Raw genomic sequence first — 18,362 nt, forward strand, 5'->3', positions numbered from 1 at the left:
TCAGTTAAGCCAAAGCTTGCTATTCCAGTCCAAATATAGAAGCATAAGCTGAGAGGACATGGTGGAAAAGTCCTGTTTCAAATCCACTTCATAAGAAGAAAGGAGTTTTCTCCCGCCCATTCCAAATCCCCCGCAAAGATCTTTAGACTCAAACTCTCATATCGGTTGCAGTGTTTGAGTTTATCCAAACCATTCTTCAAACTACAACACTGTCAAACTTCAACAAACTGACTTTTTGCTACGCTCTATTCACCATTCACTGTACAATTTCACTATTCAAAAGTAATTCAAGAGCCAAAGTAATGCATTTGTTAAGAGGTTCATTACATGTCTGGCAGAAGCAGGACAGCAAAGACTGAAGAACAGGATATGTGAGAAGTAACATCTGTAGTCCTGGATTTGGTCCTACTATAATGGCACAGTTCAACAGAAGCTGAAATGGAAAACATTTGCACAGTTATTTCAGCCCACACTGCTACAGGTGAGTTTCCTTCACATGGTAAAGTTACACTCATTCTCAAGTGATCAACACTTCAACCAACCAACCAACGAACCAACCAGGATCAAGAAAAAAAACTGATTATAGATAAAATTAAATTAATTAAATGAAGATTAACATTCCTCTGACATTCCTCAAGAAAGGGGGTCAGTTGACGACCCCGCATAAGCATAGGAGAGGAGATTTGGGTTTCAGCAACATCACTATTTTCCTTTCAACTGTGAGCGAGCAGGATATGAGTGGCCACACCACAAACACACTCATACTGTACAGGAGCATATGTGCAGAGGAAAGAAGGCTGAGGGTATACGAGCACTCCCTAAACGTCAGCCATTTCAGTCAGTCATCTCCAAAAGCCCCTCAACTCTGAGCCAGAGCAGAAAAAGAACAATGCCACAACACGCAGTGATTCAACCTCATGTGTTCCTGTCAGGACCCATGTGTTTCCCCATCATAAACAAAACCCTCCCATTCTGTTCATGTAATGCATTAAAACAAGCCCGTCTTTACAAGCAGACCCCAGCAGTACGCCCCTTGTGTTATGCACTGTGGTGGGGTAGTCATCAATACCGCTCACAGATGAATCACTACAGGGGAAAAAGAGCCCTCTCATCGCTACATGCCTTCAGCCTTCCTCATCCAGGGCCACTGAGGAGTCAGAGAGAGAGAGAGAGAGAGAGAGAGCGAGAGAGAGAGAGAGAGAGAGAGAGAGAGAGAGAGAGCGCGAGAGAGAGAGAGAGAGAGAGAGAGAGAGAGAGAGCGAGAGCGAGGGGGGGGGGACAACAACCATTTCCTAGTTTTACAGCTCTCAAGTCTCACCTATGATTTCTCTGGAGTGAGTTCAGAACCAAATTATCACCACAAGTAAAATTTGTTGCACCTTATTAAGCTTAGGACAACAAGCTTCCCCAGCTAATGTTACACCATTAGAATGAACTATGCTCCAAAAGTTACGTCAGTGAATTCACAGACCTATTCTTCTGGTCACTGGCTTTTTTCTAGTGACTACGGTAAAAGATAAAAACACACCATTTTTAGGGTTTTTGAAACTGAATTAACCAAAAAGCATGAAGATTAACTAGTTAACTAGTGACACCAGTTAATGTATATTAAAAAAATATATAGTTTACATTACATTTTGTATTGATTTTTATTATTTATTTATACTTTTTTAAATCATATTTTCTATACATTTTGTTTTGAAGTTAAGACAATCTGCATTACTTTACTTTTTTTACATTTTTATTTAACTATCCTATCAAACGTTAACTTAACACTACAAGTTAATAAAAACCCCACTGAAAATTAAAATGCTAAACTGGGGATCCTGCCCAATCTGGCAACCCTGTTTGAACAGCAGTGTCTGAACAGCAGTGGGTGGAGCAAAAGCAGAAAAAACAGTGTCTTCATCTTAACTGCAAACATGAATCATAGAAATTGAAATAACTTAAGTCAACTTGTCAGCGAATGTTTGTTAGCTGCTAAAAACCATTTGATACCAAATTTAGTATTTCAAACAAACTAATGTGGCTAAACTCAGTGCAGAATCATTTTCCTACAGCTGTGGCTAGTTAACAATCCGGATCAATAAGAAAATGATTTGGACTGCTACTGGAGTTAGGATTAACTGTTGCTTCGAACTGCCTAGAGTCTCACAAACCGTTCCAAATTACAACTGTAATTAATCTGATTTGTAGAGCTGGCAGCTGCAGGCCTCTGGTGACAAGCTAACATTTAGCTTGACAAACAAACATCAAGCTTGATAAACAAACATCAAGCATTTAGCTCGATTCTGTTTCCCCACAGAAACGCATGGGTTCATAAAAATAGTAAGTGTGTCAGTTATTCGATTTTCTTTTCTGTTTTTGAATATTTTAATTATCAAATGTATGAAATTTACGAATATTTGTTGCAGCCCTATAAGAGCAAAGCAAAGCCAAAACGAAGGGCAAGGACACAAGGTGTCAAAGCATTCATGAGCTGCGTGGCACCTAAAAACCTATTTCTTTAAATGCTAATGAACTGAGTCATTTTCCCCGCCAGGTCAGCCCGTCTCCTTTTGCCACTGCCCCGTGTCCTCGATGCTCTCTATTCTTTTCCATTCATTGTGTGAACATAAACACAGCTCAGTTCTCCGTGATTGTAATGTTCGTCAGAGAACTATTTTTGGATGTCTCTCTAGACCACAACCCAAAGGCCTAGTAAGCCCAGGTGAATATCCTCACAGCCTTTGCTAAGAAAGGGCTGGCATGACACAGCTGATGTGAGCTAAACACCACCATAGAATATATATAGTGCACAGTCCAGGAGCACAGCTTCTCGTGTCAATAAGCAGAGGTTAAAAGGCCAAGCCACTATGTAACAACCCAGAGAGACAAAGAGATACAGACACAGAGGTCAGAACAGTTAAAGTTTAACATGTCTCTAGAGACTCAGCTCAGCAGTGAGAGTATGATGGCTCTATATTTTACAAGATGTCCTACTTTACTTTTGGAACCAATTTAAAGGGAAAAAACAGAACCTTTTATCTTTGGAGACAATTATCTCAAACCTCTTTAAAAGTTACATCACCGGTTTATTATTTGAGCACCATCTATAAAAACGAAAGGTTTGGTGTCTTTCCTTACCTTATTCTGGAGCTACTGAATAATTAAACACATAAAGGGGCGACGCAAAAAACAGGTACACAACAAAAGCAGCTTCTAGTTTCAGCACACTTTGAGAAAGTGCTTTATAGTTGCTAAAAGCAAGGGATTCCCCATTACCTTGTGGAGTAGTGCACTGACAACAGTTTTCTTTCAGAAGGTTCACTCTTCCCATGATCCAGGTGGCAGACACCCCCATTAGACCAAATATCTACTCTAGGTGCCAGTCACTTAGGGCTTCACCCTACACATAACTGGTTGACTGACAGAGTGAACACAGCCAGCAAACCCTGCAAAACAACATTGGCCTGCTTTACATCTAATTAGGGATGCATCAATACCAATACTGGTATCAGGGTCAGCCCAATAGCACGCTCACTTACTCATTCTCATTAAAATGCACAGATGTCAAAATCCAACATCATGTGACGTAAGCCTAGTGTATGCCGCCATGCTAATGAAGGAACAACTCAAGCTGGCAGAGAAAGAGAGTCTGCTCACACAGTGAAGTGATGCCAGTGGCATGGCAGTCAGACACAAAGCCATCGGTCACTTTAAACAACCCCCCCTTGATATTATTTCTGCCAGGCATACTCTGTAACATTTTAGCCCATTTACAAACACACACAAAGACAATCTCAACCACTTGCCCAATACGAGTGGAGACACATAGACTAACAAAACAGAGGCAACAAAACTCCAAGAAGTCCATATGTGTTCACTTTTTTCCATTTGAATGAACGGAATTGTGATGTATAAACCTCAACGCAGGCTTTAAAAGTGTTTAATATTTTTGAAAATTGTCTTTGTAAAATAGACCATAGAGAGACCACATCGTCTCACCCAAGTACCTCACCGCAGGTTTTAGTTTCAGTGCACAGCATGACACAAGTTTGCAAAGCTGCTACAGCACAGTTTCTCAGCGAGTTTGCTCAGTACTCAGATGCACAGCATGCTGTTTTGAACGAAACAGCTTTCCTGGATATTGCCTGTGTTTCATGTAACACGTCAAGCCAAGTGTTTTTGTACAGTGCGAGTATATCGCAGGTTTTGTCCATACACAATGGTCTATTCAAACACAAAGTGCAAGTTGTCACCAAAGAAGAAGATTTCTAAAGTCACACATTGTGTGCCGGCCTTTAGAGGACATTCATCTACAGCATAAACGGCTAAACAGCCAAAAAGACTCCAACAAAACATAAAACTCAACACGTGCACTCGTCGAAAGCACTAGCTACGGATTGATTTCTGCTGTCACTGTTCTGCAGAGACTGTTGTTGAAATAGACAGATGAGAAGCAAAACTACGAAATACACTTTACTCACAGGTGTACAGATGTGATTTTCAGACATGGAACAAAACCCACTCTTCTCCACTGCAGTGCTACTTGACTCAAAGTTACTAACACAATATAGCTAACTGATGCACATCATTTAAAACCAGTTCAATTTTGATGATTTATTTGTTAAGGTGCATTGCACTCATTTACACTAACAACGGCTTAATTCCAAGTAGGTTACTCATCATGTTATTTGCTATTAATTTTGCATGCCTCACAGAACCATGAACACTCATAGAACCCTTCGCTTGATTAAAGGTTTCTTTACATCATGAAAGCGTTCTTCAGATTGATTGAGAATGTGCTTTTTTTGAAAAGGGTTCTGCTTTTGTTACAAGCTTGACATTGTAACAACAGAAAAACCCTTTTTGCTGCTATATAGAACCTTTTTCAGAAAGGTTCTAAATAGAACCATCTACAGCACATTCTCAATCAGTCTGAAGAACCCTTTAATCAGACGGTTCATGGTTCTATACAGAACAATTTTCTTTACTAAGGAAGAACCCTAAAGAACCACCTTTTTAAGAGGGTGTTCTAACAAAATCAAAACATTACTTAGTCACATATAACAGAAGCTACAAGCTACCAAAAGATATCAAGAAAGCAAGTGTTAAAACCATCACAACTGAAACCACTGACTAGCACACAGGAGCTTCCTGGTACCATCCTACTTGCAGTTAAGGCAAAAGTCAACAGGGCCTCAGGATACAGCCATCTGCTACCACAGTAATGTGATGCAATGATAGCATGATATGAATGGGAAACAGACGGAACTGTCAATTAAGGATGCATGCACAGCATTGTGTGCTGAGTGGTTGTTTTCAAGGATATTAAAGAATGTGTTCTCAGTCATATAAGAGATGAAGAAATGACAAAACAAAACAGGAGCAAAGGGAGGGGAATAGAAAGAGCTGTCAAACAAAACCAGGTCAGCAGAGCAGAGAGGGGGAGAGAGAGAGAGAGAGAGAGAGAGAGAGAGAGAGAGAGAGAGAGAGAGAGTCACAAATGAGTCTACCTCTTGCTCTCATTCTCCTACCTATCCTACGATCACAAAGCTGTTGGTCACTTTAACATTTTGTCTTGGTATATTCTCCCCCTAGGAATTCACTGTGTCATACCCCCCCTATTAAAATCACACACACAAAGACGATCCCTTCCCCAGCACAGGTGGACAACATAGGCTAACAAAACAGGCGAAAAAACCTTGACATTTGCTACCAAAGCCCATATATACAGACTTCACTCTGTTTGACTGAATAGAACTCTGAGGTATCAATGTTAATACATCGTCTTTGTACAACAGTTGCAGAGAGCCCACAGTGTCATACCGTGCACATCGCTTGGTTTTAGGAGTTAGCTGAGCTACTGTAGCCGCTCTTCTCTGTTGCATCGCTACTCAATTCAGGGCAACTAATGTAACACAGCTAGCTAATGCACATCAATTAAGATTAGCTAGATTTCACTGATTTAACTTTTACAATACACTGCACTCATTTACACTATCAACTACTTCATTCTAAGTAGGTAATTCACTGTGGTATCAGACATGGTATCAGCCAGTATCATCAACAAACTTAGCAAGGTGATTTGCTAAGTGCATTAACTACACTGTAATAGTAAAAGTAATTAAGTTAAACACAGGTCTGCAGTTAACATTCATTGATTCACAGTCTCAACGTGAGACATTTCTGAGGGTAAGATAGAAGGGATTAATAGAGTGTTGTCCAAGTGAATCTATAAATTCCCATAAATTACAGACATTCATTCTAAAACTTGCTCTGAGCAATAGGGAACAAAAAGTGGCCGGTATGGCTATGAAAATCAGCACCTCATATCACTCCGGGCAATGCTAACAGTCCACACACAGACATACGTAACTGCCATTTTGATGAGTGGCCGTGGACAAGCGTACAGCTTGACCTGTTGGTATCTACCATTCTACCTTGCACAAGCATGAATCAGTCCAAAGGAATACTAATTCTGATTCAACCTTAACCTCATCAATATTGGACAAAAGAAATGGCTGGGCATTAGTTCAGCATGTACAAATAATACTTCAGTACAGGCATTTTCCATTCCTATTTATACAGAGGCTTAAAGACGTTTTCTCTGTACAAAGCACATCTGATATAACCACAGAAAATGACATTCACCTATTTAGTTAGTTTTCCATCTTCATTCGGTAGCGTTCAAGCCTCTTTCAGACAGCCTATGGTTTTGCATATTCTACAGGCTTGGTCATATCCCCTTAAAGGCCAGGCTAGCATAATAACTGCTGCCATCTTTGGCTTTACAGGAAAGCACACTAGAAACTCAACGACTGAATTAACTCGCCCAAATTAAGCTTCTATTCCAAATACTTTGATAAATGGAAGGAACCTAGAGAAACTGCAGGCAAGACTAATCAGTATATGGGGCTTTAACAGCCACAACACAGCGCAAGATGAACTGTGGCTACCAGCCAAATATGAGCACATTTTGCCAGCTGTTACACCCACAGACCTCCTTCACTGCCCTCTTGACGTGGCATGGCTACTTTCACTTGACTCACTGGTCTGTTGTACTGCCTTTTACACCCACCTTCACGGTTTTGAAAGGAGTTGTGGGGCCCAATGCATGAGAAGGCTGAGCAGTCTGGAGCAATCCATAAAACACTGTGTGTGTGACTCTAACCCTAAGTTTGTCACATTCAAAGAGACTTAGAACGAGAGGCAGGTCAGTACAACTTTCAAAAGTGTACTGAGAGTGTACTGAGAGTTTTGATGACCTAGTTTTCCCAATTAAACTAAATGAACTGAATTATACAAGTATGATTAAAATTCTTTGTTCTTAGAGATTAAAGTTGTGATTACAGAATTTCCAATTGCATTTACAAACATATTACAAATATTGACAAGCCAAGAATTCAGCAATCACAGCTTATTATTTAGATTATTCTGAGCTGTGGAACAAAATCTGAAGTTAAATTAGATCTGAAGTTACCTGAAAACAATGTAAGCTTGGTCCACAGAGGACCTTTGAAGAGGACTGTCTATATCAAGGATAAGCAGCAGCAACCTATTTCCCATTTTAAGTTCCATACCGAAATCCGATACGTGTCCGATATGCGGCATTGCGGCCAGATCGAAAATTCATGCGACTTTTACATCGATCCAACTCCACATTTGTCATAATTTCGTGCTGCTGAGACCTCAATGCTTCTGTATTGAAAAAAACTGGAAGAGACTTCTCCAAACCCCTGTGTTCAAAAAGATTTAGAACGAAATGGCCGAACATTGTTGTAGGAGAACGAGGCTGCAGTGCCAAAGAACAGTTAAAAGTCTGAAAGCAAAGTTTGAAGAATCTGAGGACATGAACCAAAGAAGTGACCGAGCCCTTTTTATGGCGACCTCAAACACATTCTAGGTGATGAGCCCAGCTGTCAGTCAATGAAGCTTCATGATGGCTCCTGTGATGCTGGCGAAGATGAAACTGAAAGCGCCGAGAGCGACTGGCGTTCTTTAGCAGTCATTATTGTTTACCTCTGGATGAGCGCGCCATGTGAAGCAACATAAAGCACTGTGGGTCAGTTTATTAGCGTAATCTGTTCAGACTAATGTCACATACAGGTCACATTTAAAAGATATCGTGAACAGCCTAAAATTGGATTTGGGCCACTTTTAGCTGCTGTGCAAACGTAGCCTAAAAGCTAACTGGCAGAGCCACATTTGAAGCCACTGTGGTATACCTGATATACGCACATTTATGAGTGAACACATTTGAACTCTGTATTAATCCACTGAAATATTAAAATGCAAAACAGAAATTTTATCGTATGAACCACGGAATGTAGTATTGACAGGTGGGACCAGGCATTAGTGCGTATGTATTAAGTAAACAGCCCGATACCAGTTTTTCTCTAAACCAAAATGCTGATAACTACAATGTTCATGATCAGAAGTCCACAAAATGATACACAACTGAAAGTTCTATACAAAGTTATATTTACCGCTCTTTACTAGCTCAAGTTAAAACAACCATAATGGTATGATCAGGGCTAGCTTTGGTTCAGTGAACCTCAGCAGTTCTCAAAAGCCATCGCCATCCACTACGTTCTTCTCTACAACTTTGCACACCCATGTGTGATTTGCACGTAGCACAATGCATCACATTTTCTCACTGAGAACATGAATGAAATAGATGTCGGTCTCGTCGCTGGATGTTTCCTTCTGATATGGTATGTTGTTGTAGGTGTTCTAACATTATCCAAAAAGTGGTCCCAAACACCACTAATTTTAGGTGTGCACTTTATTATTAGTAGGTCTATCAAGCAAAAACCAATTCCCTATTCCATCCTCATGATCACATTTCAAAAATGTTTCAACTTCAACAATAAACTCACACATTCAAATAGGAACTGCTGTTTATTGGTAACAAAAAATGAAATGAACCATTTTTTTTAACCCATGGAACACTGACTGAACAAACCTGACAGTGGCTAAATGACCACAGAACAACAGAATGAAAACAGAAGCAGGGCAGAGACACAGAATGAGCAGAGCACCTTTTCAGTGAGGAACAGGGAAGAGAACAGAGTGTGATCTGATTGCCTGACCTCAGGCACTGGGATAAATCCACAGAGCCTTGTGCTGGAGCCATGGGCTGGCTGAGGAAGTGGGCCAGCACGACGTCAGCGAAACACAAAATTTCAGTCTCGCACACACACGCCTGCGAGACACAGAAGCAACACAAAGGTATGATCAATCCAATCTCCTACCAGCCCTAAAACCAGATCAGAACTCCATATTGATTAGCAGTGACACTGGACAGGTGAGAGCAGGACAAGAGGGCAGAATAAACAGCAAGAGAGAAAACATTTAATAACATCTTTATAATACCAGAACAAATTCCCAGATGGCCCAACCTCTGTTAGTGTTGTTCATATTTATTAAACATGAATAAAGGATGCAACAACAAGGGAATTCTGGGTCAGCATAGATATCCAACATGTTTCAGGTATGTACCCTTTATGTCCAAAAGTATCCAGGCACCCATTTTAATTAGTGACTTCAGCTACTTTACTGACACTGGAGTCCAATTGTGGACACACTGCTTGTATCATCTACAGAGAAAATAAAGACCAATAGAACTGGAAGCTTGAAGCCTAAGGTCATTGCCCAATGTATGGTGTCAGCCATAGGGGTAAAAAGCCCCCATCTAATGTCAAGCCTTTACAGAAGAATAGAGGCTGTTACCGCAACAAAGGGGATGATGAACTCCTGACAAATACTCTTGATTTTAGAAGAAGATTTAGATGAGCAGGTGTCTACAAACTCTTTGAACATACACTGTATCTGCCAGTGGTAACACCAGTGTTGATGCAGATATGTAAACATTTGTGAAATGTAGAAATTGGAACTAGATCCACATGGATTAGCATTACAAAAAAACACATTTCTAATTTCTAACATTTATTTGTATGGGGTTACAAATGCATTAAAATGAACAAAATGTATTCATTTTAACACTGTAGCCTGGCATCGTCACAAAGCTCTGCTCTTCCACAATACAGTAAATGTCATCACTCTGAAAAGCTTAAGGCAAAACATGAACACACAAATGATCAAAATGTAATGTAATGACATAACAGTACTTATCATATTAAGAACACAATAATACGTCTTGATTATTTGAATAAAAATGGCAGTATTTTCAGGAAGCAGGTGGCGAGTGGTGAATAACACATGAAACTGACACGTTTAATTTGCTGAACTGAACCACCCGGCTGCTGATTATGCTATGAAATACATGCTTCCAGGTCGACTTGCTTTGGATCATCTGTGCTGCTAGAAACGGCAAAACGAAAACACGCATGTGCTTAATGGCAGATTACAGTTGGCTGCGCATACAGTGAGGGCACAGAGGCAGCAAATCCAGCTCGTAATTAGATTCTGGGCCGGCTGTAATCTAATGAAGACTCCCCCATCAGCTTCCCCGAAACAGCACTAATACAGTTAGTTGGATCCCCAAACCAAAGCATACCATTTACCTCAGCTGTGAACATTCCTATAGACAGAGCCACTGTAGAGATCTCCTTCACTGTCTCTTTCAATTGTACTCTCCCTCCAGAGCCCTCACTTAGTCTCCATAATTCCTTTTAGCAACACAGTACATGATCCATGCATTAAGCTTCTACGATACAAAACTGTACACTAAACAAAAGCTACCCGGATGTCTTCTCTTTCTTCTAGTGATGCACAACATGCATACAATACTTTATTTTGATCATACTGCTTTATGCTGCTGTGCTTGCAATAGACTTAAATTAAATGTATTCAAAAAATGCACTAGTGAAACAATAATGTAACAGTGCAAAATTGGCCTGCTTTATTTTGACTAAAATAATTTAGTTTCTATTTTTCATCTAATTTTCCCCCCCAATGTGGTCATGTCCAATATAAACCCAGTGAGGGTCTCCCCCATGACACAACACTGCCAAAATGGGAAGGCAAAGGCTAGTGCTTCCTCTAAATCACGTATGTGAATTCATCCACTACACCCATTTAAACTGCCACTTACGCAATGTCATCGGACAGCTCAGAATGCTAACTGCCCATTGAGCTAACGGACGCCCAGTTGGCTACCACTGAGTAACAGAAAGAGGGTAAGCTATACGACCCAACCAGAGAAAGTGAGGTCACAGATGGCTGTGGTATCATCACATTATATGCATACTTGGATTTATAAAACCTTCATAGAAACACTGGTCTGGAACTGTGATTGGTCAAAATGCCTACAGCACACAGTAAAAATCCATTGTAAGTGGTCAGAGGGCTCACTTGCATTTTGCAACCTTCTGCAATATCAGTACTGCAAAGGTTGACATCACAATAACGATTAAGAAACTATACAATATGCAGTCCTACTTTCCTCCCTACTGCCTATCGCTGTCCCTGCCTGTGTGGTTGAATAATAAGGATCTGCTCGCTGTGTGCCAGAAGACTGAGGCAGAGGGGCCATTGAGTGCACCATCACAGACCCAGCAAATCTAGGTCAGCATGACCTTTCCCCACCACACAGGGAGACTGAAAGACTGTCTGAAAGAGTGAGAGACACAGACGAGAGAGTAAGGAAGCAAAAAGGTGGTTAAAGAGAGAAGCGATAAACTAGGAGACAGTGAGACAAAACAGAAACACAGAAGGAGAGAATGCAAAGCAGAGAGGCTTTAGCTGCACCCACTGACTCTCCAGGTGGCACAGTCACAAGCAGAGATGCAGCGCTAAGCCCACCAGTGTTAACCACAAGTGCTAAAATTTATCCAGTACTGCTATAATAAAATAGAGATTACGCACATAAAACAGATAAAACATAGAAGGCCTCAACAAGGTTCATTTTGAACATAATAAACAAACCAACAAAACTGACACAGAAAAATAAGATTCAACCCCCCTTTCCTTGTCCACAAACTTAGCAAGCAACAAAGCTTTCACTGGGCTTATAATGCAATCAAGCACAAATTTTCTGCACCAAATATCTGGATTAGTCGTTTTAAAAGACCCAAAGAACTCGTAATTAATCCTTAATTCCCCATTTGTAAGCTTTGTAAAACCTGGCAAATGCCATAATCCAATGTGAAATTAGTACATTTTTATTTGCAGTTTGCCATACATACTCAGATGAAACATCTTAACAGACAACAATCAGTATTCTAGCTTTAAACCCTTTTTTCCCCCCAACATTTGCCATGTTATTCAGTGGTCTGTAGTGCACTATTTTGTCCTTCAGCCTCATTAGCTTGACAGTATTCACATTTTTCATGTTTCTGTTCATCAATGTTCACTTACAACAATACCCAGCACACATTACGCAAATGCATCATACAACCATAAGAAATCCCTGTGGTGTCAAGCAATCATGACTACTTGCCTAGTCACTGATCTATAGGCTAATAATAAATAGAACCAAAGTGGATATCCCTAGTGGTGAACTCTTACCTCAGTAGTTCAACAAAATCATAAAGAAAATAATTATTCTATCTTTATTTACAACAAAAAGGATGCAGAGACATGTTTTTGCCCTTTCAACCAGAGTAAAGGAGCCAAACTGACAATGTATCTAGATACCCAGGATAACCTTGCTAATTTTAGATTGAAGTTTGTCATCTTCTTCATCTGATGAGTCATTTCTGTCGTTTGAATAATCCATCCCAACACTGTAATCATGAATTGGTGATTGTTACTACAGTTACACAGCTGAAATCAAAAAGGTTCTGCATGCTTTTCAAAAGATGCCCTCACCATCAAGATGCATCACCAGAAAGGAATTTTCCTAGTCTTTAAACTCGAAAATCTTGTTTAAGATACTATGTGGTACCTCTGGTGGATGCAAGATTTTCACATGGCACTTTTCACCACCTAAACACCCAAATGTAACTGTATTTTTCAAAATATAGATTCAAAGGCAGTACAGCAGAGGTCTTCAGAATAAAAGTGGAAATTAAGTCTGAAAAGAACCCTCCTTACTACACAGACAGAAAAGCGTGTGATAAGGTATTGCAAAAGAGTGCTCTAGTACAATACTGGGGTTCATCAGCATCACCAGATCTGTATTAGGGCAGAGCATGTGGCTATAAGTCTTTGGGGAAAACAGAGTGTATAGGTTTGGTATGTCAAACTTAAAAACAATGACACAGTCAAGGGTTAGTCACAGGTGTCTACATACTCATACTGTGTAATTCATAGTCTTGCAGCTTCTGGGATTCCATACTGCTGTGCTGTACTCCACCCACACAGCTTTAAATTTTACATTTAGAAATTCTCTCAATTTCACTGGAATCCAAGCCACATCACCACATCACAAAACCCCACACTGCTCCTAACTCTGGAGTTTGGCAAATTAACCTCTACAAACCACAGCAAGTAAGCATGGACTTTAACTCTTTCAAAGCAAGAGCTTTGCAAGCAGAAAGAACCAGAGCCAAGCCAATACCACAGTTTATACACCAGACCACAAGAGCCATGCAGGTACATAGGGGGCCAACAAGGATTACTTGTAGCTGCTAGTGAGCAAATTCAAGTACTGCCGTTAAAAAAAAAAAGAAAAAGGCAGTACTAAGACCAAATTCAGACAGTATGCTTATATTTAAGCTTGTGTAACGCATGACAATGCCTGAACCTCTGAGGCCATATAAGGCATTATCTGGCCCTTGAGTACAAAGACATGAGCTAAATCTCACTGAGTGAAGCAACATATGATCCTTATAGAGGTCATAAAACATCATACCAAAAACTGGCCTGTGGTTTACATAATCTGTCTAAAAAGCTACTGCAGCTGTATGCGCTGACATAAACCAGAGCATGGTGTTCAACAGCACTGGACAATATAGATCAAGCTTGTCCTACTTCCATTTATGTGAAATTACATTTGCTTGTCTTTTTCAACAGTGATAATAATACTAGACTTTAAAAGCCATTACATTTCAATTCCAATTCAAACACTTAAAAGAACCGAAACATCACAAGGCTTCCGGTGTGGAAGCAGTTGAGGCTACAGTACTTCCTCATGTGGTTACACTTTGTGCCATAGTGCAAAATCTGTGTTTGAGAGGGGTTTTTGGTTTCCTCAGTAGAGCACTGAGACTAGATTTTGGATAATATTTTAAAGTCAACAACACGACTGTGTAGCTTCACAGAGTATCTTACTCCTTCTACAGGGGCAAAGGGGAGAAATACGCTTTTAAACCTACATCAAATCTGTAGAGCACCGACAATGACCAAGAACGTTCCTCTGAACCAGAACCTACTTTGCAAAGAATCTACAGTGTCAATTTAATGCATCATACAACATTACTAACTATCAATAAATAAGATCTCCTAACCAAAACTACGTGGGCTTTAAAAACACCTAATTCAGACGATACCTATAGGCCCTTTCTGTGTATAACGAAATAGATTCAAGCGAATAGCACCGATTTAGACAAATGTGGGTCAAATAATATGTGGCTTGCCAAACCGTTTAAGGTACCGAGAAAACGCATCTCTCGGCTATTAACAAATGCCGTGCAACTGTCAAATGACACGTCGCCAAAACAATTCTCTATTAGTATTCAAATGAGTGATCCAGGTCACTAGCCACACAGCTAAGAATTAGCAGCTCGCTAGCGAACGATTCCTCTGGAGAATGCCACGCCAGGTCATTGTTTACACTGCTAGCTTAGCTGCACAGATGCTTAATCTTGTCTGCTGGCTGTCTTGTACATCCTTAAAAACGATTTAGCCAACTGCATGAATTTTATGGCAGCCTAAAGAACTAAACAGATTCGTTTATAGACAGTCTGGCCTCTTAGTGCCCAAATGATGTTTAACGACTGGGATGAAGTAAAACGGATCATGACTGTTTCTCGTGCAGGCTAGTTGGGTTAGTAGGACAGCTAGAGTGCACTGATGGCCAACAACATCATTTCGGCTGATGTTACTAGTAATTCTAAATACCAAGTGTGAAAACGTACAAACACAAACTGACTTGATTATCTAAAGGGTCGCCCACATACACACCCTACTAGAAGGCTAATGGTACAAGTGCTAACTGTTAGCTGCTGGTCAAGAAGTTGCCCAGCTGGTCACTGCTAGCTGAGGTATCCAAGCTAACTAGATAGCTAACTTGCCTGTATTTCTCGGGGGGACATGGACTAGTTAGTCTAAAACAGAGCCCGCAGATCAAGAAACAATCGACTTGCATCATTTGAAAGCAAATAAAGGCAAAGCTAAAGGCACAGCACTATACCAGTCTTTTGTACACGCCAGCTAGCAAGATAATCAAACAGGACATATCTCACTTTTAAACAGCTAGCTAGCATGTTTTGACCCACAGACCCCATAGAGTGCTGATATGAGAATATATTTCTGTAAAAATAAAGCAGTGAACTTGTTTATGTCCGTTCGATGAGAGGACTTTTCCAACTACAGATCAGTGCAAATCATTCGGATGCATAACTGCCCTGTCTTATATCACTGCTCCCCAACTAGCCACCCAGCAAGCGATTTCAATCACGGTCCACCCGCACTAGTTTTTGGGCTTTACCAGATTTGAAGAACGCCGCTATGTCGGCCGCGTCCTTAGCCGTCTCCTCGGCTCCTTCCCCCGAGCTCATGTCTGTGGAAACCGCGAAGCAGATATCCAAATGTGAAAGTTTGGTTGTTCCAGCTCAGACGGTGTGTGGAATATGTCCGCCCCTTTTGCTTCAAGAAGGATGTGACACGGACGGAAAAGACCGCTGTTCTGCTAGGCTAGGGACCACGAGCAATCCTCCATCTTGGATAATACAAATTAATAGCACCGGCCGGCGGCCCTTCCGACTGTAGGCTAATCGAAAAGGAAAGTCAGGGAAGACAGCAGGGGGCGTGAGCAGATTTCAAAAGCCCCCTTCCCACTCCCTCCCTTCCTCTCAGCGGTCTCTACAGGTAAAGATAGAGGTAAATCTGGCAAGCCAGAAAATACGCATCTGTGATGATCAGAAATTCAGTGTGGACAATGTTATTAGAACTAGTAAAAAATGTAACGTGTAATAATTAAACATTTAGTGGTAGAAAATATATTTTATTATACAAGATTTTAACATTTAATTCATACTAGTAAAATGTTTCTCCCATAAAAAATGAATTAGCAAAGGCTGTAAGTTTTTTTTGTGAGATTTGAATTATTTCATACTAAAATGTAATCTCTACCAGCAAAAGTCAGAATTGAATTCTTACGTGTTAAATTTAATTTCTTTTCTAGGATTAATAACAGTTCAAATGGAATTTCTGATGTCAAGAAATTGTAGACTAAAAGCTAAAAGAGCTTTTCATAGGTAACAGATCTATAATCCAATCAGCCACTACTTACCGCTGGTTTAGGTCTGGAAACGGGGTCAAGATTAGGTGAAGGCTGTAAGAGTGATCTTTAATTCAGTGATCTTTCTATCTGTATCTACATATAGAAATAGGAGGAGTCTGTTTCTAAGACTTCATAAACTGGATTGAGGAAGAATGTTATGTAGGCACTTTTATTTTTACTGTTATGGAGTAAATCTACATTTAAAAAATGATGAATGACACTGATCCGTAGTCTGTCTTGAACATATGAAGATTTCAAGAAATGTTACCGTATAAGCAGAGCATTGGATGTATAAGGAGATACTGCTGAAATGGATTTTACTGTAGTTCAGGAAAGCACAAACTGAATCGTTAACAGTCCTCGTATTTGTAAGAACTACATCAGTACTTGTCAATCTTTATTCTATTTATTTTGTTTTTATTTGTCCCTTAGTTAAATATTTGTTATCAGTCTGTATGTTTGTCTGGACTGTTCAGTGTGTTACATGTTACACATCTGTGCACTCACCAATAAAATTCCTTGTACTTGTAACATACTTGGTGAAGTAAAGTGACAGTTCAGTGTTTTCTCTCTTTTAATGCGCCTGATTGAACTCACTTACATTAACCACTGTAGTGTCAATCAGCTGTTTAGTGAAGCATAGAAAACATAAACACATACCAGTGTTTATCACCCAGAACTGAAAAGTAAAACACATTTTGGCATTCCTGACACACTCGTTATATGGTAGTGATAATGCCAATATATATCTTTTGTTATCAGTTTTAGAATGTATGTACTTAGACTTATGACTTGTAGATGCTGAACATGTAAACATGTAGCATATTATCACAAAATATTTGCTTACTGATTGTAGCCCTGAGAAACTACTTAAGATTACAAGTTATCTGAATGCCAACCATTTCCTGCCAAAGGTGATTCTGAATCATGAATTAATTCATTTTATTCACACTTTTCTTTCAGCTTCAAAATATAAAATACTTTCTACATCTAATTCATCAGTTTCGTAAAATTAAGAAACATTTTGTTCAAAAAATTTTGCTTTTTAATACAAACTCTGAATTTTCTACTATTTGAATATACCTATTAATCCAATCTATCTTTTCCATAATAAAGCCTCGACTACTGTATTTAATCTATCTTTAATCACGAGTAACACACAACATTTTCAAATATTGTGAGAACTAGAAGCACAGATGTGACTGAGAGTAATGATGGTGTTTGAGCTGTGGAATTAGATCTGATAATAACAATATCAGTGTCCTTTTCCCATTACAAAATTTGCTTTCTGTAAATTCCATTATGTTTTGTTTTTTTTGTTTTTTTTTGTTAGAATTAAACTGACCCCTGGTGGGTTAACTGTGCCACACATTTTCCTGCTACAATTGCTCGCTTCCACAAGAGGATTAGTTACCCGTCTGTAATAATTGTCATTCTGTTGCCTTGCTGTATGATAGGGTAATTTAGCAGTTTGAAAGAGACAGATGAGTTTCAGCTCTCATTAATTTCACTATAGTATCTGCATTCAATGCATATCCAACTCAAAACCACAGAGAACCAGTTTAGTTGCTCATACCATCTGTGAAAGAAGACAACAGGTAGAATCACACTGCATCATTTCATCTTCATCTTCTTAACCTGCTTGATCCAGCTAGGGTCATGGTTGCTATATGGAAGACAGAGAAGCCCACACGACCCTGTCCCCCGCAACTTCCTCCAGCTCATTCTGTGGGATCCTGAGCCACTTTCAGTAATTGGCATACACACTTTAGTCCCATTTCTTAAAAACAGGGACCACCACCTCAGTCTGCCAGACAAAGGGTACTGTTCCCAAGGTCCATGCCACATTGCAGAGGCGTATTTTTTGCCCGTCAGTACCTGTCTGCTTTGTTGGTCCGTCAGTACCTGTCTGCTGTGTTGGTCCGTCAGTACCTGTCTGCTGAGTTGGTCCATCAGTACCTGTCTGCTGAGTTGGTCCATCAGTACCTATCTGCTGAGGGCAAACCAGTCCCAAAAGGTCTCCTTC

At 40.0% G+C, this 18,362-nt stretch overlaps 1 protein-coding gene across 5 annotated transcripts in view; it reads right to left on the reverse strand.

Moving 5' to 3' along the window:
* Nucleotides 1-15,837, reverse strand: part of trioa (trio Rho guanine nucleotide exchange factor a) — a 111,891-nt gene extending 96,054 nt beyond the window's left edge. For all 5 annotated transcript variants that reach the window (XM_036566483.1, XM_036566481.1, XM_036566484.1 and 2 more), the window contains exon 1: nt 15,542-15,837. In XM_036566483.1, the coding sequence (XP_036422376.1) occupies nt 15,542-15,611 (70 nt within the window). In that variant the 5' untranslated portion in view covers nt 15,612-15,837. The remainder of the gene's footprint in view (nt 1-15,541) is intronic.
* Between the last annotated feature and the right edge of the window lie 2,525 nt (nt 15,838-18,362).

This window comes from Colossoma macropomum, unplaced genomic scaffold (genome assembly GCF_904425465.1).
Source record: "Colossoma macropomum unplaced genomic scaffold, Colossoma_macropomum, whole genome shotgun sequence".
Classification (NCBI taxonomy): Eukaryota; Metazoa; Chordata; class Actinopteri; order Characiformes; family Serrasalmidae; genus Colossoma; species Colossoma macropomum.